The following is a 22,508-nucleotide window of genomic DNA, read 5'->3' as shown; positions in this document are numbered from 1 at the left end:
CTTTACTTACCTGGAAGAGCTTCAGTACTGGGTAGCTCTAGAAACCAGGTGATGCTGGTCCTACAGAAGCCATTTGTGTGTCAGACACCAAAGATAGCTTGGAAGCAGCTGACAAAGCCCCTTTGAGCCGCAAGCCACCACCAAGCCAGTTCCCAGCATGCCTTCCCCTTTGGTAAGCCAAGAAGTTACAAAAACATGGGCTCCTTGTTACCCAGGTCCCAAAGGTAATCTCAGATCAGAAAGAGTCAAAAAAGCCAATTTTAGAAAGAACCAGTTTATTTGAGCAAAAATATAAATTGGTAACAGTGGAAAATCCCCAAGAGCAATTACACAAGAGAATCTAAACATCCAGAGACGCAGACACTGCTCCGGCCTTCCTGGTAGTGCTGACCATAGGCAGTAAAAGTTCTCCCAGCCTATAGTGAACTCTGAACAGCTTTTTTTTTTTTTTTTTTTTTAAAAAAAAAAAACAGTGTCCCAGAGCCTGTAGCTTCCAGGAACAAGCTTGTACTGGAAGCAAGTAAGGGAGTCAACCTGGAGGAAGAGCCTTGGGACAAGTCCCCTTGCACTGATGACCCAGTACATCACTCCCCTGATATCCCCACTTCATGAGCCGAGAACTGACAGCACCAGAATTTCTTTGTTCTATTGCCTCTAAAAATTTGGTCCCCAAGCCTACAACACAGTCTCTGTAAGAAGGCCTGAGGAGTTGCTGAGGTTCTTTTAAACAATCTTCACAACCCTCTGGTTTTGTACTGCCTACAAGATCACTCAAATTGAAGACCTCACACCCAGCTTGTGTCCTAACACACTAGCAACTGCAATAGGACAAGACTTGCACAAAATAGTTCTGTAACTCTTTCCTGAAACAGAGACCTAGGACACGCACGTTACCCTTCACTCTAGGAGCATTTTGGGGAATTGGTCTAACTCTCAACAGAGGTAGGAGCTAATAACATGACACGTTAAAGGCCCGCTGCAGGAGGTTCAGAGCTAGCAGTGTGCGAAAGCTCGGAGTTCCCGCATGGGAGATACCACCCAGGCGGACTTCCAGCTACAAAAGCCAGCCTTCTGCAAGAGGCAGGGTCTCAGCGCAGCACCACAGGGGACTCCGCAGTTCAGGCATTCCCCAAGACAGAGTTTTCCCTCCTCCGTGCTGCAAGCTGCCAGCACTTGCTTCAAAGGGATGAAGCAACCCCAGAAAGAAGACGGGGGCCTGAGCTCCACCAGAGGAGCGGATCTGACACGTCACCTACTGCAGCCTGCTTCCAGGGCACAGCAGCGAGCCGAATAGCACTGCCTCGGGCCCCGGCTGGGGCGCTACAGGCCCCCAGGGCTCGGTGGCCACGAGCCAGGACCCAGCTGCCTTCACTGGCACAAGACCGCTTGCACTCTAGACAAGACACCGGACAAACAACGGCACAAGCTAGATCAAACCTCTCACACACGGTAAGGCTGCTGAAGAATTAACTCCAGCCTTTTCACTCTTAACTGTATTTTCAGTAAAATATATAGCTCTATAGGACTGATTATAATATATTACAGACTAAAAATACTCTTGTCTTTTCCCTACTTCAATCATATTATGAATCCAATTTTGCATACAGATTAATTCTAGGAGTTATTGCCTTGAATTTATAATTAAAATTCACAGAATAAAGCTTAAATAGTTTCCACAGAGACTCATTATATTAGTGTTTTACATAAAAAGGATAAAAGTTACCCAATGAGAAGAGCAGCCATTTCAGAAACTATAAATAATTCTATTAAAAAAAAAAAGAAAAAAAAAATCAAATCCAAAAATAATTATGGGAAAACCAAAAATATCTTTATCCTCTACAGTAGCTGCGAAAGAACTAAAGAAACCTGTAATACACTGTAGCTAGCGCTGCTTCAGTTCAGAAATGAATCATATAAAACACGTATCTAGAGAAATACCCAGCCAAAGGAAACACAAAGGGATTGAAAAAATAAATCTGAGGAAATTAAAAAAGTAGATTTTTTTTTTATTTCAAAACAATTTCTACAAACTTTATATAAACATTAGGCTATTTTCTTTAAAATTTTGTTATAAAAATCCTACAAACAATCCTAAAAAGCTAAGAGACCGAAGGCAAGGAAAGGGTGTTGTCACAGCCAAACAAAACGGACTGTCCTGATTTCACGGACTAGTGACCCTTGCCTGGGGCCAACAGGAAGAGACAGAAGTCTCCTGGGGAAAATATTCCCACAGGCCCTTTATGGCATTCAGGGGTTTTGAGCCCTAAGGGCCCTATACTCCCTGATAGGGCAACATTATCTGTAGTGTAAGAGATTCATAAATAGTTCTCCACAAAAATGCTTCACATCAACAGCCTGCTGCAAGACGTCTATTAGCAAGGTTTATAAAACAAAAAGCCATCTTCTATAGAAGAAGCCAATCTGAGCACTGCATACTGGATGCAAACACATGGTGTTTGCTTCCATACAGTCTGTTTTGTGTTTATATACCCTCTACCAAACCAAGCAGAAAATTTGGCATTTTTATTATTTTTACACTAGCTTTAGAAAAAATACACTGGTTTTTTTTTCAGACTCTTTGTATTTCATTGGGCCCTTGATAGCTGAGCAGGATGGGAAGGGTCATGTAGAAAGTTTTTTCTCCTCAAAGTTGCTTTGAAATTCAATCCAAAAAGAACATTTGTTCAGCATGTCTCATCTGAGGGCACACTGCTTCCATACAGTCTGTTTGTCTCTTGATGGGCACAAGGTGCTGTTGAGCTTTAAGCATAGAATTCATTTGTAGGGGCTTTCTTGTAGATTGGTTTCTTCCCAAGATCGTAACTGCCTTCATCCTTTTTCTTCATACGATAGACTAAGAGGAGGATCAGGAAGACAGCGAACAGGAGGCCCACCGCCCCTCCTGCAATGAGAGCTGCGAAAAAGAGCACGGATTAAGTATCAACTCCAGGAAAACGATTTGAACCCTTTGTTAACCAGCTGTGCAAGCACACTGTGGGGACTCTATGCTCCAATTAAACAGCAATATCTCCCCCAAAGCAAAAAAAAAAAAAACCTCTTCTCCTCATACACTGAGACGGCCACAACGCTTGGATCAAGTTTATCTTTTGCTGTGACACCTATACATTGCACTAAATTGGCTTTTCTTTTCTAGCTGGCTTCAAAAGCCACTCTTCCAGTCAGTCATCCAGTTGCAAGAATGGCTGCGCATTGGCAAAACGGCTGAGGTTTGCACTAGGAACATTAGACTAAGCACGTGATGAAGTTTCCATTGGGAAAGATCTGTCCCAAGTGCTGAGGGGTAGCCAGTCACTTGGTTTTGCTCTACACAGAGCTACTTAGATTCATGTCAGTTGACAAGGTGCTCAAACCCTTATAGGAGTCATTTGTTTCCTGGCAAGCAAGGTGCTTGCTCGGAAAAGGCAAGACTTGGGCAGCAGGAAAAGGAAAAATGCCTGTATTTGATTTAAAAGTTCATGATGTCATTGACTTGTGGCTAGATAAGTCTCCAGTTGAGGTAGGCTAGGTGCAGAGCAGCACAGGAGCTGTCACAGGACTTGCTTAAGCCAACAGCCAGATGGCCGGCTCAAAAACAAGTTGATCCCTCACCCCACCAATTCAAGCAGCGTGCTTCTTTGCCATTTAAGGACCGGAAGGTAGAAGTGACCCTGCTACAGGCAGTCACAGAGGTAATGCATCTCACTCCCCTTGTCAGAAGGAAACTGGCCCCCAAAGAAAGAGAGAAGAATACAAGCCCTTTTGATTTACAGCATTAACTATTTATCACTAGAGTTCAAGGACAAGGTGGAGTATTACCTGTAAGCACTTCTGTTCTTTCAAAGATGCTGCTGTTGGCTGTGCTTGCCATGGAGATCTTGTTGGACAGGTTCTCTTCGACAGCTGAGGCTTTGTCTGGAATAATTTCATTGTCCACCATCGTGTTTTTGTTCTCACCTTCTATCTTTCTCTCCGTATCTCCAGGGATATAGTTGTCAGCTATCTAAAGAGTATAGACAAGCCACACCCGTCAGTAAGCAGCACCCAGCCTACCTACAATTGAAAGCAGGAGGGTGTGCAGGGGAAAGAAAGTTTGCTTAGTGCATTATGAGTACACTGTTCTTGCACACATAGATAGTGCAGGCTTCATCTTGAAGCCACGTCTTGCAGGGAGAAGGCTATTCAGAAAGCTTCAAAGACAGGTCAGGGTGGCTATGCGCTGTTTAAGAAAGGCAAAGGCAATACCTACCACAGGACTATCCATGGTGGTTGAAGACATGGCATCTTCAGAGTCTGTGTAGTCTGCAGAGAGGAAAAAAAAAAAAAGAGGACAATTTCCCTTTAATTACAGGCCATCCTTCCAGAACTCTGATGCTTCCAGCAATACCAGCACCTGCAATCAAACTAGGACTCTTGTTCTATCCTGACTACAGTTCCCCGTTATCTACTAGTACTTTCACCACTTAATGACTTCGATTGCACAAGACCACGAGATGTAATCTCAAGACCAACAATTCCTCCATGGGAGAGATATTCAGCCATATCCATTGGCCCCTGCTGCAGATTATCAGGAGCTGCTCTGCAAAGCAGGTCTGGTATAGCATGCTAAGCTAATGTCAGTGGAGGGCAATGCTCCTACCACCCATCCCTGAAGGCTGGTTTGCTAACCCTCTAGCTACCAGATCTGCCCGAACATGCCAGGTACTAGTTTCAGCACTTCTTTTCCTTTAGAGGACAAATCTTCACATAAAGGGGACATGGAACTGCTGAAACAGGTTTGGGCAGGGAGCTTTGCACGTCACAGAGTTCACTTGAACATCAGCTAGTCCTTTGCCTTATTTGGCCTCAGCTACAACACTAACTTTAAGACTTTTAACACTGCCTCAAGTTTAGAACTTATTTTTTTCAAGTCTCTCAGAAGTTTTTTGGAGTTCAACAGGAAAAAGATCCAGCCAGTGCAATGCCTTTTCACTTGCAGTAAAACGATGAGTAAGATGCAGTAAGATGAGCTTGGCTTGACTCCATCTGTCCTCACTGAGTGATTCAACATCATGGTACAACCACTCTCACTGTTCTCCTCTGCAAGTGCCTAGGATCTACATGGCTTCCTCACCTTCGCCTGACACACTGTAGTTCCCATTGGAGCTCTGGCTGTGCCCTTAATCCATCATTCGTAACTGCTGGCGCTGGGAAGTGTTGTGCAGCACGAACTGAGGGAGAGCCATTTTCCCCCCTTACCTCCAGAACCAGATGCCTCGTATCCATCCAACCCATCAGAAGTTAAGTGAGGCTTGAATTCACCAATGTCTTCATCATCTGGCAAGTCTCCAGAGGCAGGGTAGTCAAACCATCTGGCATCCATGGTCTCAGTTTCCCTCACCTGAAAATGTGGGGGAGAAGTGTTAACAAGCAACTACTCAAGACAGTTTCACAAAAGGTCAGGAGTTCAGACACTGTGCTGAGCACATCATTCTCAACACGAGAACATTAAATGCTGAATTTCCCCTCTGCCTAGAGCATTATCTTCATTGGCCTGGAAATAGCTGAATTCCCCTAAAATTTCTCAGAACAGAAACGGGATCCTGTCCGGGAAGGGAATTTCCTGAGGGCAGCAGATTCAAGCGGTTCACTTCAGCAATCATGGGGTGAAACCATCACAACAGGATCTTGGTCAGGAGTTTGTAGCAAAAGCCTTTGGAAGAGCAACACCTACAGACTGTCATAAAGGCGGATTTGGAAGGACTTGCTATACCCAGAGAATGAGCCTGTCACTTATAGCAGGAAAGATCAGATTATTGCATAGCACTGGAACTTCAGGTCAAGGCAATTTGTTGCTTCCTGTACTGAGAACAAACCTACTTTATCACCCAAGGGTTAAAAACCAGTCTGTCAGTTCAACTGAATTGCACTGCAATATAGTATGACGTTCAAGAACATTTGCTATCAGTATTGATTTGCCTGAAGGAAGAACTTCCCCTGCTTCACCTCCTGAAACTCATGTAAACAAACAAGTCTGTAGCTTGAAAATGAAGTCCATGATACTGGGGTCAGACGCACGTTAGCAAAACAGCAGCACAGGAAAGGCACTCTGCTGAGCTCGCAAAGAAGCAAGGCCAGAAGAGCCAGCTGTTTTGCCATGATGGCAATTTATTCACCAGAACTCATTTGCACTTGGGCCTTTGAGGAGCCACAGGACCACACCTCCTGCCCTTGCCAAGATTATGCAACACCCCACAACCATTTCTCCAAACCCTGTAACCCTCAGGCCAGCCCTCGTGAGGGTACCACAGATCTGAGCTCACAGGTTGCCCAACACAAACCCACAGATTCCAGTAGCTCTGGCTACTTCTAATTCCAGAGCCATGAAGTCATCTGCTTGGTAGGGGACTTAACCCCTTCCCTAAGGCCAGACATGCAATGCAGACAGATGGGTCCTACTGCCAGGGGCTGGGCTAGGTTTCCAAATTCTTCCATGCTGTCCCCAGAACTGCTCCATCCACCCTGGAAATACTGGGAATGCAGACCTGTTTTTTCTCCCCCCATTTCCTGGCCCTTTGATTTAAGTCCTGAAGGTTTATCTACCTATCAAATTGTTCTTAAACAGGCACAAGAGAACACATACCTTTATTCCACAGCTCTGTTCGTATAGGAGCGCTCTCAGCTGTGCAGGTTAACCATGAAAGTAATTACTATTTTACCAGGGTGGAAGAGCACGGTGTTGTAGAGACAATTAAAACCGGGACTGGCCATCTCAGCCCTGATGCCTGCTGCTTTATCAGAGTACGAGGTGATGCGGGGCAGCTCCAAAGGCTCAGAGCAGTTTTGCTGCTAGCCTGGTCAGGCGTGGCCCGTTGTACAGCCCAGCAGTGAGACAGGCTGATGAATTATATCAGCTATTGATCTTCCAAGTGATAGCTAGCAATCAGCCACAAGCCGTGTGTGTCAGCTTCCTCCTCCCACGGTCCCAGCCCTGCTTCTAGTCTAGATTTCCCTACCTATTAGGATACTGGTTTTGCCACAAACAAGTGCCTTGTGGCCAGAGCAAGATGCTTCTCCTTATATCCCAGATTTTGCATAAGGAACAGTGGCTACTGCATGTGCTTTTCATTAGTTTATTCAGGCATCTTTGGTTTCCCCAGCAACTCTGCTGGAGGACAACAAAATGAATAGCCTAGAGGGCATGAAGAGCTGAGGCCAGCTCTCCTTCTAGACCCTGTGTCTCCACTCTGCCCGAATCTGGCACTAGGTGATGGGAAGAGGGTTGGGGAGGAAGGACAGCTGGAAAGAAACCCCCTCCCAGCCTGGAACTAGGCATTCCTAACATTACGGATCACTTGCTCCAAGGCAAATTCATCTCAAGACATCTGAAGCCCAGCCAAAACCAAACATGCAACAGAAACTGCTGCCAGAATGCAGTTGCTGTTCCCATTACTGCTTGTGGCTGTTTCATCAAGGAGCAGGAGGAGACCAATTCCAGTTTGCCACAGGCCACGCTCCAGCAGCCCTGCTTCACCAAGCTAGGACGCTGTGGGGCCAGGGACCATGTCCGCAGCAGATCTGTATAGTCAGGCTGCTGTGCCAGGGCAGAAAAATGCTGGCAAGAGTGCTGTGCTCAGCCGCACCCCTGTGCCAGCTCACTCCGCACTTTGCTATGAATCATGGCCAGCTAATGTCCTAAGGAGGGAGGCTCAAGAAAACCCGCATTTAGGCCACCAAGTGGCTGGACAGCAGGCTGGCCTTATCGGATCAGCCCAGGCATGAGCAAAACCATGGCAGACAGCCACGATGATTACTACATACTGTGGAATGCACCAGGTTTGGCTATCAGAAAGCCCTATTTAAATCAGGACAGACAATGTTTACAAGCCAGGGGACATAACAAGGAAATTACTGACTCACAACCATAAATAAGATTATATGGGAGCGTTCCCTGAACTCACTCTTCATCATTCTCTTGAGCAAAGACGGGGGAGTTCCTAGAAGCCACGGGAGCTTCTCAAACTGTACAGAATGTTTTTCTTGTGGGCAGTGAGCCTCATTTTACCAATTTATTCAGCAGCTTCTCCCTGAATCACAGGGAAGCTAGAGGGCTGCTGGACGTCTCAGCATTTATCCTCTAGTTTTTGAGACATGACCTCCTAGGGAGCAAGCTCCCCCTGGGAGCTGGGGGCAAAGGCAGCGGTGGAGCACTCTGCCCAGGAAGAGTTAACACCGGAGGGCCGGCATCCGGCGGGCAGCTCTGGAGCAGACACATTCCTCGCATACACACCTGCGAGAAGGTACACGGGCAGTTCAGAGACAAAGCAAAGGCTCAAGGCTTGCTAAGCACCACATAAAAAGCTTCCCAGAGAATTGCTCAGAAACAGCATCCCTTTCCAAGGGGGAAGATCCACTCTCCCCCACAACCCAGGTCCGCAGGATCCCTTGAAAGGCCCATGGAAGGGTGCCCACGCTTCCTCTCAGCTGGCGGGCTGTGGCCACAAGGAAAGAGCCAAGAGGCTGCAGCAGAACAACATTCAGCTCTTGCCAAGTCATCTTTGGCCACATTCAGCTTAACACCTTCGGCAACTGCCAGCTGGAGAAGGGCATCAGCACTGCTCGGAGCCTGTTTTCTACCACCTGTTAGCCCAGGGCTGGAGCCAGGCCAGGAACTTGCTGGGGAGAGCTGGACCGGACGGCTGCGCAGCCCCACCTTGCCCCGGCAGCTGAAGTCGAGCCCTACTATTAATACGCTCCTCTCCAGGAGCGGTCTTCACAGAAATCTGCCATTTCTGCAGAAGTCTAGTTCCAGGATTTCTTCCTAATGTTAAGCAGATTTTATCCCCAGTAAGCACCAAGGGGGATTAACCAACATGCTAGGGGACAGAGCAGGAGCTTTTCCTGCCTGCCAGCAGCAAAAAATAAAAGCTCATTCCCTGCCAGGCAGCGAGCACATCAGGCACATGAGCACTAAGCGTCATTCCCGGAAAAGCTGGGCACAGAAGTCTCAAGTTTGAGCCCGAGAGAGGCTGCGCTACTGCATGAAGTCAGACGTGGTTTGCTCTGCTCCTGCAGCACTTCTGTAGTGACTGCACAGAGATCACCCCCCTCGCACTCCAGGCACGAGCTTGCAGGGCTGCTGGGCTCAATCCCTAGCCTGCCCCACTCCACCTCATGTTCCTGGACCTTTCCTCACAGGCAGCTCACCACCATCCTCTTCTCGAAGCAGGGACATTTACTGTGGCACTAAGCAAAATCTGTCCAGTGTGAATTTCCCCAGACGCTGGCTAGTTCTGGGAAGTAGTAAATCCAGGCAGCTCACTGCCCCAGCCCACATATCTTCACCAAAAATAAAAATAAATAAAAATAAAAATAAAAAAGATGTTTTGGGGAAGGGACAGAGTTTTCCAGACATGGAATTGGCTTCTAGGGCTGGCCACTGTCTCTGATCAAACACACCAGTGTTTGAGTTCATTAAATGCTTCTTTCTTCAAAGAAGCAAGCTGATAGCAAGCAAGCTGCAAAGGGAGTCGGGTCTGCGGGGCCTCGGGCAGCTGAAGCGCAGGGAGCCCTTTATCTAGTTTACAACTCTGTAATGGAGACCAAGCGCTCGCTTCAGTGTCTCCCTTCCCAGCACTGTGTACACAAGTCTGGGAGTAAACAGGAGCAAGGTGAAAGTCAACCTTTCCCAGACAAAAGAGCACGGAGCGGGGCCAAGCTGGGAGGTGGCAGAAGGGGAAGAAGTGGCAGAAGTGCAGGCCTGTTAACTCCTTGCAGCCTGCAGGGACAGGCAAACGCTTCTGCCAGGTGCTCTGTACTAAAGGACAGTTGGACTGATCGTTTTTGTTTCACTTCACCCTACCAGGGTTTAAGAACAGGATCTCAGGCTACCAAATAAATCCATGACATGAACCTCAGGTGTACTGAGGAACGCTCTACAATCAGGACTAGGTCTCTAGCCAAGGAGATCCACAGAAAATGCCCTGTGTTGAAAGGAGATGACCACACAAAAACAGGCACGGGGGCGTGCGCACTGTCTGCTAAGGGTGTGCAGACAGAGCTTTTCCCCATCCCCGTCCATAAGGAGTTTACTGGACACCGGGGTGTGATTCGGCCAGTTTGGTGCTCGCATGCAGCCATCAGGACTACGCTGGGTACTGGTCTGGGTGCTCGTTTGAGCCGTGTTCAGAATGGGCCAAGCTGGAACGATATTACACAGAGCATCCTTCCCAGACCTGTGGTGCAGCAGGCAGGTGCCACCTCACGTCCCTGCACCACCCTGCGCACCCGGACCAACCTGAGAAGAACGGGCTCCTGGACAGCGCAAGCGGCTGCCTGCACGGCTCAGCCCCGGAGCGCTCCCACAAGCCGTCCCGCCTCACGGAGCAAGGAGCGCCGAGTTCAGCTTTCCAACGCGGGGATGCGACGCGCAGCAGGAGGGCAAACACGGCCCCCTCCGCAGGGCTCTTCACGCAAGCTCCCTGCCCACCTCAGGGCTGACATTTTGCTGCTGGACCCAAGCGGCCAGAGCACCCCAACGCCCACCCGACTGCTGAATTCGCACTGGGGGAGTCCCACTGTAACGCCCGTGGGGCCGGCCAAGGCTTGACACGCCAAACGAACCCCTAGGCGTCAATTATAAGAGAACTAGGTGCCATCGCACACGCTGAGAGAAGTTTGGCTAAGAAGAGAAACGCTGTAAAGCAGCAGGCCTGGGACAGGGGATTTCCATACGGTTCTCACTCCGAGCTCTTACAGGAGCACACAAACCAGAAAGGTTTTCAAGCTTACGCAAAGCATGCAAGGGGGCAGGAATTAAGAGTAGAGCTCACCCTCTCTAAGCACAGGCATAGTCAAGGCGGCCGTTCAAAACGAGCAAAGCCTAGGAAGCAGGTAACACTGGAAGCGGTGGCTCGGACCGGAGCCACGCAGCTCAATAAAGCTCCTCTCCAAGGGAGGGGGGCGCGCAGCCAGATAACAGGCAAAGACAGCTCTATCTTCCCATCTCAATAAGCATTAAAAGTAAAGTTATTAGAAGTGACATGAGCTTCCAGCAGCAGCAACTCCTGCCAGGTTAGCAAGGGAAGGGACTATTCTTCCCCTCAGAAACAACCCTTCACTCCCTTCCCTCCGCTCCCTCCACGCTCCAGCTCAGAGCAGGGGGCAAACGTCACTTTTGTCCTCAGAGCAAAGCAAATACCATTATTTCAGTCCAGGTCACACCTAATTCCTTCACACATCAGCCACAGTTAACAAATCCACTGGTGCCAACTCCTTGCGCCCATGTTTTGAGGGGTACCGGTTTACCTCTAGTTCCTGGTCAATCCGTCCCACAATTCGCAGCACACGTGGCCTGCAGTGGCTTGCGTGCCAAAGGAGAGAGGTTAATCAGCTTGCAGGCACGCATGTGTGCTTTGCCGCACGACAGGCTCGTCCCGAGGCTTCCAGACACGGGGAAATGCTATCGCGCCTTTGCTCCACAATGCTTTTCACGAGGTCCTGGAGCAGGACGGCAGGCACAGCGGCCTTTGGGCAAAGGCAGCCTTGCTGCCTACAGGTGCACTCTCATCACAATGAGCTGTAAAGACAAATCCACCACGTCTGAGGACTAAGGGGAAGTTAAAGACAGAAGCACAGACCAGTGCTTGTAAGCAGCTCCTGGCTGGCAGCGGTCGGGACTGGCCCTGCATCTCCAGCACCCCAGGACAAGTCATTGCACAACACCTTTTGCATTTGTGCCTTGTATTAAATAAGAAAGCATTGCCTGGTAATACAGGCAAGGAGTCAGGCCTTGTTTAATAAGGCAGGGCGAGAGGAACATGCAGGCTGACAAACTGCCCAGCTGGTGACAGTGTCGCTCACTCAAGGTCATTTAAGAGAAGCATCCCCAGAGACCCTGTCCAAGCAGGTATCTGTCTCCCTGCAGCCACACAACCAGTCTTGTGTGCTCAAGTTCAGCAGATCACGTGCTCACACCGGATTCACAGCAGCTCCACAGGGGCCGGTAGGGTAACACACGTCCGGCACCAACGCAAAGGCTCAGCCTCCGTTACTCCGCCACCCCCGTGCTCCTGCTGCAATTCTTTAAGTGCCGTCACAGCAAACGGCTCCCCTGGGGCTCACGCGGCAGCGGAGCCATGATCCCCGCGACGACGACACCGTAATCCGGGGCTCCGGAGACGGAGCTGCTATGCCGGGTGCCTCCCTCGCAGCAGGGACGGATTCGCCCGGGCTCTGTGAGCACCGGGGAGCTGGCTCCAAATAGGCTTCCAGGCACTTATGCGCTAGAGTCAAACTCCAGCTAGCTTTTAGCTGGCGTGCGCGTGCTTACAGGCTCTCTTCAGGCCACGCTGCACACTGGTGCCTTTCAGGCCCTGCCGCAGAAGCAAACAGGAGGAGGACGGATAGATTACAGAGGAACGAACTCATGTTTACCTGCTCTTGCCCGATTACCAACCAGGAGCAAAGCCATAAAGATCAAGCCCTCTGCCAGCCAGGCACATGCTGGGATCTGTTTACAGCAGTGGTGGCAAAATAGCCGCTCTAAATCCTCAGTGCCCAGCTCCAGAGACCTCCAGAGCCACACGCCGCGGTGAGTGGGCAGGAGAGGACCTCTCCCCCCTCCAGGCAGGCCAGCTAGCGCTCAGCAGGCAGTTGCAGATGGCTGCGTGTCAATCACTTGCCCTGAAGCAAGCAAAGATAAGGGTTTGGAAGAACACTGAAGGAGGGGAAAGCAGGCTCTCATGTGACTTGAGTAGGAAAACAACTGTGACAGAGCCACTTCCATCTCCTGAAAGGCTCTTCTAGTCCTGCGCAGGAATTCGTACCTGGTTCACGAAGAGATTTCAATACCAGTTACAAACCCAGTCAGAGCTATTTCGTTTCCTTCGCTACCTAGGGCTGAATTCAGAGGCAGAACAAATCTGTTGTGCCAGGATCCAACCAAGGTTAAAAAGGGGATTCAGTTTTTAGACTCATGACTCACTCCGAGGTGCCCTGCTCTAAGCTAAGGGGCTCCCATCATATCCCTGCCTGAGGGAAAAAGGGATATCGAGGCCCCAGCAAGGCAGCTTTTCATCAAGGATGACTTCTCATGCTGATACCTCAGGCTTGGGATATTTATTATATCATGTTTCCCCCTCACCCCTGGGAGAGGTCTGCCCTTGCTGCCCTTTCCTGGAATACAGCTACACCCCAGTATTTCCCCCGACACGCACACTAGCAGAATTTCTACTTGGCAAGAAACGCGTGACATGCATTTTTGGAATCTTTAGTCTCCTTCATGCCAGAGCGTTAGCAAGATTAGGGCAGGCAGACAGCCGACTTCAAAGGCAGCTCGAGCAGGAGCGCGGTGCCTTTCCTAGCCGCTCACCATGCAGCTAATCTCAGCTTGTTTGTACAGTCAAGATTCCCAATACTGCACCTTACAAGTGCTCCCATTCCCACAATCCATTTTAATCTAATCAGAAGTAGTAGCCCAGAGATTTAGGCTTAGCCCATGCTCTTAAGTTCTGCCAGCACAGTTATGCCGTTTAGAGCTTTGCTCCGCTGGCAAAGCTACCAGCAAGCCCTGGGGCAGAGGAAGCTATCAGCAGGAAAGCACTCAAGATGGAATAGCTGTGCCACTCCACTATCAAGCGCTACCCGTGTAAGCATTTATCTGAACAAACATTTCAACGGCGGGGTCTTCCTAGTTAGCTACAGCAGCAGAGGCTAAACTTCTTTAATATATAAAAAATAAAATAAAAAAAAAAGAGAGAGAGAGAGAGAGATTCCTGACTTTTGCAGAGGCTGCCTTGGCTTAGGCCCAGAAAGCAGACACCAGTCTGCACTACTCCAGATAGAGCAGCTGTATTACGGGAGATCTGTCTGCTCCCAGGAGCTTCTCCTCTCTTCAAGAGCTCCCGATTCCAGGCCCTGATTTTTCCCCCCCGGAGAAAGGGGTAGGCAACTGGCAGCAGTTTTCCAGCACTCCCTGTCCACTTTACTCCTTGCTTGGCTCTGGAAATCCCGCGCTCAGCTGGCCAAGCAAGTCATTTAGTAACCAACATGCAGTACCAGCTCCTCGTACTCAGCCTCAGGAAATTTAGAATTAGCGCCAAGAACAGCCCTCACATAAACAGTCTCCTGCAAGATCCTGGCTCCAGAGCCTGCTCCGGTGCACGCTGCGGATCTGCAATAAATATTTATCTCACTGGGGAACAGAGTCTTCCAAGCAAAAGCTTGACATCAGGAAGGGCCATGTTTCCAGTCAGAGAAGAGGGGGAGAGACAGCTAGGAACTTCCATGTTTTTAAGGGGGACACCAGCCCCCAGATGAAGCCTCTGCCCCCTTCCCAGCACCACGCCGGCCGGGATCGGCCCTCCACCAGTTCAGCGCAGCAGCGTCCCGTCTCGCCAGGCGCACTCCTTCCAGCCGCCCTCCCCTCCGAGCGGGCACCTCGCCCTCAGCAGCGGCCAAAATCCTGGCACCCGTCGAGATTTCTGGCCAACTGGGGGATCCGGGCTATTGCGCTGCAAGTCCAAGGCAGGCGCTTTTACGGCGCCGTAATGAATGCATGTTAACACTTCTTTTTATTGCTATAGTTTTACTGTAATGGCAGCTAAAGGGCAGGCGGCAGCGTTGGCCTCCCAGCAAGGTAAACAAGGCAAGGCCACGGCTTTGTCTTCGGGGTTTTACAGCAGACAGCTAGCGCGGTTTTAGTTATACAGTGGGCGAGACACCTTTTCCCCCTCAGCAGTTAAGACAGAGCCAGAAAAACATCAGAGGGCAGAAAGGCTTCCCAAGGAAGGCTCTGTTTTCGCCGAGCAAATGCAGTTTGTTTAAGCAAGAAGAAACCTTGTTTTTGCTACATGAGACTGGCTGTTTGGGTAACAGTATTATGGGCCCAGCAGTCTCCTTCCCAGCCCAAGGAGCGTCTCACCCAGATTTTAATTAGCCGCTTTGATTTTTAAGTTATTCCACTAATTTGTCTAACAAGAACCACTCAGTGTTTTATAAGCAGAGTCTCAGCCTAAAGGGTAAAACCGACGAGAGGCTGCGCTCTGCGTTTCCAGCAAAAATAAGACTTTTACAAGAAGTGCCAGGCAGCCTTTAGAAATTGAGAGGGACAGAGCTATTTCTTGTGTGCTTCCCCCTCCTACGCTGACATTTTGTCTAAATTCAGGACTAAGTATTTAACCTCATCCTTGAGACTTTCCATCAGTTTGGCTTGCTTTGAGTGTTCTCAGTCACTTTAGATGATACCGCTTCTTTCTTCTTTCCCCCATGCAACTCATTTCCAGCTGCATCAGCCTGAAGAACACAGCAAACGTAGCTGCTGAAGCAAGTTAGTTGCTGCTCCAGACAAGGCCATTTTCTGATCTATTTTTGCCAACGCCAGCTCAGCTACTGGTAGCAATAAGATGTCAGAAACCAATAACTTTTCACCCACCAAGTCTTATAGACCCAGTCCAAGGCAGATTAGACGAGAGGCAGCAGTTAAGATATTTGGCTCTACTGAGGACAGCACAGACCATCTGCCAAGCAGCACCAGTGCTGCGTTCACCCTGTTCCTTCCCCCTTGTGAATGGTGTCAAGGAAGTTTGAGTCACTGCAGAGCCCTTACTCAGATGGTGACAACTCCTACAGAAGAGCAGGGAGCTGCTGAGCCGCGCGGCTGCCAGAAACCTTGAGTCAGAGCACAACGGGGAAGAAGCGGAGATGACGGCGACGCACCGGAGACCTGAGCAGGGGCAGCAGCGTTCACCGGACAGCCGTTCAGCAGGACGCAGGCACCCGCGCAGGGCCAAAGAAAACTAGAAGGCTGAACTAGTCCAAGAGTGCAGCCTTAACCATTGGTTAATATAGGACCTTTTATAGCCTCTTGGTGCAGTAGCTTATTACGAGTTAAACTCTTCAACTAGGCTGCCCTGTCTATTCAGAGCCACCAAGCCCAGTCTCATCACAACAGTCTCATTCTAGCGCAAATCATTTGAATCCTTAATCTAAAGGGTTTGCATTCCACCGCGTCTCAGACAAACAGCCACACATGCTCCGACAGCAGCCCGGAGGTCAGGCATACACGCGGCTTGTCCACACCACTTCTGTAGCGCTTTAACTACATCAGCTTCCAGTTTGAGGCTGCAAAAGCAGCACAGCCCTTCTGTTGTTTGGGCATAAAGGAACAAGCTGTACTGCGCGGAGAGGGGAAGTGTGCAGCTGTAAGGATCTGGGAGCAGTCTGGAGAGCATAAATGTTAACTCAAGAGCAAAGAAGTGTTTTGAAGGATGCTCCATTTTGTCTAGCAGAAGTGATAGCAGGGGAATGCTGAGGCACGAGCGAGCCACAATAACTTAATCAAGTAATCTTTGAGTCAACTTCAGAGAAGTCACTTATTCTGCAGGCATTAGAATCACAGGATCGTGCTTCCTTTATAGGGAGAGTCATTATCCAGATACCAAACTAAAAAAAGAGTCCAGATGGTGCTTTTGAAGACAGCAAAGCCCAGCAATTCTCCCATTTGAGGGAGAACAACTTAATACGCCCAAAATGTGACACAACCTATTGAGAACTTACAGCCAGCCAAGTGGATTCAAGTGGTCAGCACATTTTCAACAGAGTATTCGCCAGCAACAGGAGTCTGAAGTATAAAGGGGAAGGAAAAATAAATGCAAGAATTGTGCTGAAGTTTACACCCTGAGCAGCCAGCCAGACTCCTGCTCTGTGGCTGTGAAAGTCAAGGGAGCAGCCCTCAGCTTTGCGGTGGAAGTAGGACACAAACCTATCAAGAAGGCAGTCAGCCACTACAGAATACCCAGGCAAGGTCACATCAGGCTCCACTTCAAGCATTTGGAGAGGAGCAGTGAACGGTCTCCCCACCCCAACTGTTCAGACAGCCCAAGGCAATAGTAAAGCCATTAACACAGGTTGGAGGGGAGGAGGAAAAAAGGTAAACAGAAAACAAACAAACAAACAACTTTTCCACAGCTGTTGGGCTGGGTACAGGTCTTTGCAGGACCTGGACGTGCCAGAGCCTTGGGACACAACAGCAGGAGGGGCAGGAAAGAATGTGGTCATGTTGGAAGAACAAACTTTTAACAGCCTAGAGTGAACAAGTCTGGTATCAAGAGTCTGAAAAATACCAAGTTTAGCTCCGATTTCCCTTCTACATAAGCCATTCAGTGCACTCTGAGCCACACGAAAGTGCTCTCCAGCATGGGAGCCGAGAGCTGAGCATCAGCGGAGGTTCCCTGACAGTGCCCAAAGCACGGCGCAGGGGGCAACCACTTCACCAGCGGGGGCACTTCGCTTTCTAGAGTGCCCAAAGTGCTGGGCTGCACCTTTGAACTCCCACCTCACGGGCTGCACATGCAGTTCAACCCGTTACAAGGGGCTAGACAGGCTCTTTCTTTCCACACGTTACGGGGGTTTCACCCCTGACCGCCAGCTCTGGACTCGGCTATCAAGCCACGGGCTCCTTCCCCCTCTTTTAGGGCTAAGCGACATTGCAACAGTTCGTTTTTCTGTGTTTTTAGGGAGGCCCAAGCAAAAGCTAGGATTTGTTCTGCATGTTCAGCTGCCCCGTGGGCTTGCCAAGCCAGAAGGTAAAATAAAGTAAAACATGCAGATAGCAATGTCTTGATTTGATTGGGAGGGACAGATGAGAAACTGGGCAAAGAGCAGAAAGAACAGGCCTCGGGGATCAATGGCAGTAGGACAAGCCAAACCGGTTTTAACATTAATAATGCTGCACTACTTTCCAAACACAGCTATCATCAACAAGACACCAGCTTTGCCAATCACGAGGCCTCCAAGCACAATTGCTTCAAACCAACACACGCAGAGCCCACAAACAGCACTAAGCCGCCCCCCTCGCCCTGATCAATCCTCAGCCAGCAACTTCTGGGGTGGATTTCTGCTCGCCTCCACTGCTGGGATGCAGAAGGGTGATACAATGCTGCATGGAGACTTTCTGCGCTTACTTCGAGGCACAAAAGCAGGACTGCTGTGTCAAACCTGCAGCACCCGTGCCCATAACAACACTGCTAAGATCCTGCTGAGCTCAGGCCAGTCACAGCCCCACTGCAGCTGGGACTAACACCAGGAGCAGCCTAAGCTGGCAGCAGGCAGATAAGATATCTGTGCTGTGTGGAAATTCCTCTTGCTTGCCTCCCGCGCTGCCAGAGGCCAACTAGAGGCTGCCAGCACAGGGGTGGCTTGAAGACGCTACTCTGCCCATGCAAGGCAGAGGCAGCAGCACACCTCAGGCATCACCGGCATCAAATCCTCGCTGAACCCCACTGATCCCATGTTTTAGCTGAACTGGTGGCTTTCAGCTCTTCCCCATCTGCAGGTCCCGAAAGCATCTTTCAGAGGCACCATGTACTCGCACAGCGCAAGCAGACGAGAGCCCCTCCTGCACAGCCTTTGCCTCCTAAAGTTCTCCGTCCCAGGACTTCAGGCTTCAGCTTTAGCCTCCCCCCGCCACGCTGCATTAAGATGATGTTCTCGCACCAAGTTACTACGCTGTCGTAACACAACCCACCCACAGGCTAAGCACAAACGTCACACTTCGACACTTCAGTAACACTCCCCACCCTCTTACACATCGAGGATTGCTTCACGTGGAGAAATCCCATCTACACCAGAAAGGCACACAAGGGGGAAAGGAGCCAAGGCATTTTTGTTTGTACAGGCTCGGGGAAATATTCGAGCGCAGAATCACTCTCAAAAGCCATGCTCTTACATAAGCGCAAGAAATACAATCCCCGTCTTGTTAAGAAACAGCTACCTGTCTTCACCCTTCCCGCACAGAAGAACTAAGAGCCCCATGCTGTGCAGCCCTGCACGTTTTGGCAGTGCTACTAAGGAAAAAAAAAAACAAAAAAAAAACGGGCGGAGTGCCAGCCAAGCTCTCCCAATACTGTGTCATCCTCAATCTCCTCCTCAACAGCCTGTAACCCAAACAATCTGTTTGGATAAGGCTTTTCGGTAGTTCAGGATTGCAGCACGAGCATACAGTCCATCTCACTTGGCTTAGCTGATGCTGACAAATAGGCCATACGAGCTCTATATAAGGATTTACAGACCACATCTGTTCAAAATTTGTCGTCTTTGCAGAAATCCGATGCTCGCAGGCCATTCAATTCCCCAGGGACACCAAGTTGCATTTCATACCAAACATGGTCAATGCAACTTCCAGATGCCTTCTGCCCCAAAGGTTTGCCCTGCTAGTTGGGCCAGTTCCTGAACGAGCCATTCACATGCTGAACAGCGGGGATAAAGACACTAGATTAGAGCAAGGTGGATTTGGGCTGGTTGGTCTTAACCGAGAGTAACTGCCCATCCCGACAGATGCTCTCTGTGGAAGAATTTTCCACTACATGGCCAGCAACCCCCCTAAGCCAGGGTCCTTATTAGAGAGCAGCAACAGTGCTGCGCAGCAGAAACCCAGCAGCAGAGCATAAGCACTTCTGATCTGCCAGCCCAGCCTTCAGTCCAGAATGAAGTGATGTGGATGATTAAACCTAGTTCTGAGGTTCTCTGATCTCTTGCAATTATCTTAATCTCAGCAGCCCTTTCAGACTAGGAGAGGAATCTGACCCAGCGGCACCATCAGCAAGACGGGCACACACATCGCAAGAAGGCAGAATCCTGCAATCTCTGCTTCACCAGCAAAAGCTCCACATATGCCCAGCTCGAAGCAGCCAGGCTCTTTCACTTCATTATTGTTAAGGGATTCTTAAACCCTTCCCGGTAACACATCATTTTTCACTCCCCTTTGCAAGTGAGGAAGGTTTAATACACTTAAAGATACAAGGTACCAGCTCAATCAAGTTCGGATAAGACTGTGAAGCATATCCAGAAGCTGAAATGCACTACATGCATCTAACCCATCACAAATTCACAATAAAAAAGGGATTAAAGGACTTAATTCTGTAAGCAGCAGTCGGAGATCAAAGCTGCAATGGAGAACAGTTCATTTCTATCATATTCCCATCTACATTGTACTGCCCTACTCTAATTCCGCCAGGCTCGATACAGAAAAACAAGAAGAGGCTTCCCAGTGTGTAAGGGGTGAAGAAGGCACGTGAGGAGCAGCACAAGATATGGGGGCAGCCAGTTACTGGGCAAGAGGTCCACACGAGGCACGACGAGGCCAGGACAACACTTCTCTGGCATCTAATAGAGGAAGCGGCGTGAAAGCCAGGAAGGAGGCAGGGGAACCAGAAGAAGGAATGGGAACTTTCTCACTGCCATGTAACCCGTTTTGCGCCCCCTTCCCAGGAAAAGGGCTGGAGCGCGCAAGTGCCCGGGCGCTGCGTCAGACGCAGCCCGCGGAGGCGAGCGCGGAGGAGCCCGCTCGGGGCGCGCAGCGGTGGGCGCGGGCACCCACGACGCGGGGGTCGGAGCCCTCTGCCAGCGCGCCCCGCCGCAGCGGTAGCCGCCGGCCCCCGGCGAGCGGAGCCTGCCCGAGCGGCTGCCCTTCCGCCAAGGGCATCGGGCCGGGCGCACGGGGGCAGGCTCGAAAGCGGCCCCCCGGGCAGCACCGAGCGCGCCCCGCGGGGCGAGGGGCGGCCCCGCCGCCTCCCCAGGGCCGGCTGCGGCGGCACCGGCGGCGCCCGGGGCAGCGGCTCCTGCCCGGCCCGGCCCGACCCGCAACCCCGCGGCGCTGCGGCCGGGCGGCGACCCCCGGGCGGGCGGGCGGGCAGCAGCGCTCAGTACTCACCGACTCGGCGGCGGCGGCGGCCAGGAGGAGGCCGAGCAGGAGGGCGGCGCGGGGCAGCGGCATGGCCGGGCGGGCAGGCGGAGCGGAGCGGAGCTGAGCACGGCGCGGGACACGGCACGACGCGGCGCTGCCTCCCGCCGCCCCGGCTCTTATAGCGGCGGCGCGGCCCCGGGGCGGAGCGCCGCCGCCACCGCCCGCCCCGCCGGGGAAGCCCGGCCCGGCCCCGGCGCCCCCGCGCTCCCAGCCACCAGCCCCCGCGGCCCGGCCCCGCGACCGCCGCGGGGCTCCGCCCGGCAGCCAGGACGGATGGACGGACGCACGGACGGAGCCCGGCAGGCAGCGGAGCCGCGGGCGCGGCCCGTGTCGCGGCGCTTGAGCGAGGCGCGATGAGCGCACGGGGCTTCAGCAACGTTGCCGACGTCATTTGTGTTTTTTAATCGTTGCAGCGTGGGCAGTAAAACCGACGTAGGGCCGCGGTCCTGCTCTGAGCCGGGGAGATGCAGAGCCGCTTCCCACGGCTTTTCCCCCCTTTGTAGGCAGTGTTGCAACCATCGCTGATTTACCGGGGGAAGGGGGAAAGGGAAAGGGAAGGGAAAGGGGGAGCAGGGAAAGGGAACGGTCATATCAGTTTTCACAGCATTCCACAAGTGACAGTAAGTTTTACATTTACCTAAAACCGGAGGTGGCTTTCTGTTTGACTCTCCGGGTGTCACCACTGTGGTTATTGCACAGGGAATTACATCACCCAGTTCTTGTACAAAACGAAAACCCAAACTGCTCAGTCTGTTTTCTCTGTAAGTGGCAAGTGCAAAAAATAGATAAAAAAGGGGAAAAGAAAGCCAACAGCACAATTCAGCTGTTTCAGTTTCTCTCACTAATAACTTTGTCTGATTATGAGAATTTGTTTGTGTCTATTGAAAGCATCCCTTTCAGCCCCCTCCACTCTCATCATGTTAGTTTGCATTTGGACTCTATTTTGCAGAGAATCAATAATTTCCTTCATGGGGAAGCAAGGCACAGACTAGAAAGCAGTATGTGCCATGAACCCATCCTCCAGTTATGGGTGCAAACTGTGCTAGAGCTGGTTCTCAGCCTGCTCCAGCCCTACAAAGCTATCCCAAGAGACCTCGGAGCATCCCCTGTCGCCCCTTGACATGATAACCCTCAACTACGAAAACCTCCAAGGTGAGGTGGCCTTCCCAGCTGCCTGTTCCTTTGGGAAGAAATGGGTACAGAGGGTGTGAGCTGAGTTGCAGAGGTCTCCTCAGTGTTTGTTAGGACCGTGCCTACACACACGACTTTGCTGCATGCCAGGAAATTCTCCTGGCAGCACCATGGAGCTGGCTGGCTTCATACGAACTAAGAGGGAACATTGCTCTGAGTTTAAAAAAAGCCTGAAAACAGTGTACATTATGGGTAGGAACCTGGAGGATATCAGGATGGAGGCTGTGACGGAGTCTCCTGTGGGACTTGAACCTCTGTGCTCTGGACAGTGATGTATTACTAAACCTCTAGTTCACCTCAGCACCCAAGGTGACCAAGGCCCCGAGGCAGGGATCTGTGTTGTGGGCTGGATTACTACCCTTCCTTACTACCTTTGCTTCACCACACGGAGAGTAGCTAATGAAAAAGTCACTTCTTTTGTGGCCCAGGAGTCCAACTGTAGTGAGTCTCCAGCTCTGGACACCCAACAGAGGTGGGCAGCAGAAGAAGGAGAGGAGGAAGAGCGCATGGGCTGGGTTGAATGGGCAAAGACTGGATCACTCCACGATGGCATCTACCAGACAGGAGACAGCCTCAGCAGCATACGGGGCCTGGAAGC

At 50.8% G+C, this 22,508-nt stretch overlaps 1 protein-coding gene across 1 annotated transcript; it reads right to left on the bottom strand.

Moving 5' to 3' along the window:
* Positions 1–258: 258 nt before the first annotated feature.
* On the bottom strand, positions 259–20,812 carry SDC4 (syndecan 4). Its single transcript, XM_067307713.1, has 5 exons — positions 20,687–20,812; positions 5,236–5,377; positions 4,247–4,299; positions 3,817–4,000; positions 259–2,914 (listed from the first exon to the last, which is right to left on the bottom strand). Exons 1-5 carry the CDS (start codon positions 20,747–20,749, stop codon positions 2,763–2,765), a joined length of 594 nt encoding a protein of 197 aa, XP_067163814.1. The 5' UTR covers positions 20,750–20,812; the 3' UTR covers positions 259–2,762.
* Positions 20,813–22,508: the final 1,696 nt, after the last annotated feature.

This window comes from Apteryx mantelli, chromosome 18 (assembly GCF_036417845.1).
Source record: "Apteryx mantelli isolate bAptMan1 chromosome 18, bAptMan1.hap1, whole genome shotgun sequence".
NCBI classification, from domain to species: Eukaryota; Metazoa; Chordata; class Aves; order Apterygiformes; family Apterygidae; genus Apteryx; species Apteryx mantelli.
Note: the sequence above shows the minus strand (reverse complement) of the source record. Positions and strands in the feature narration are given on the sequence as shown.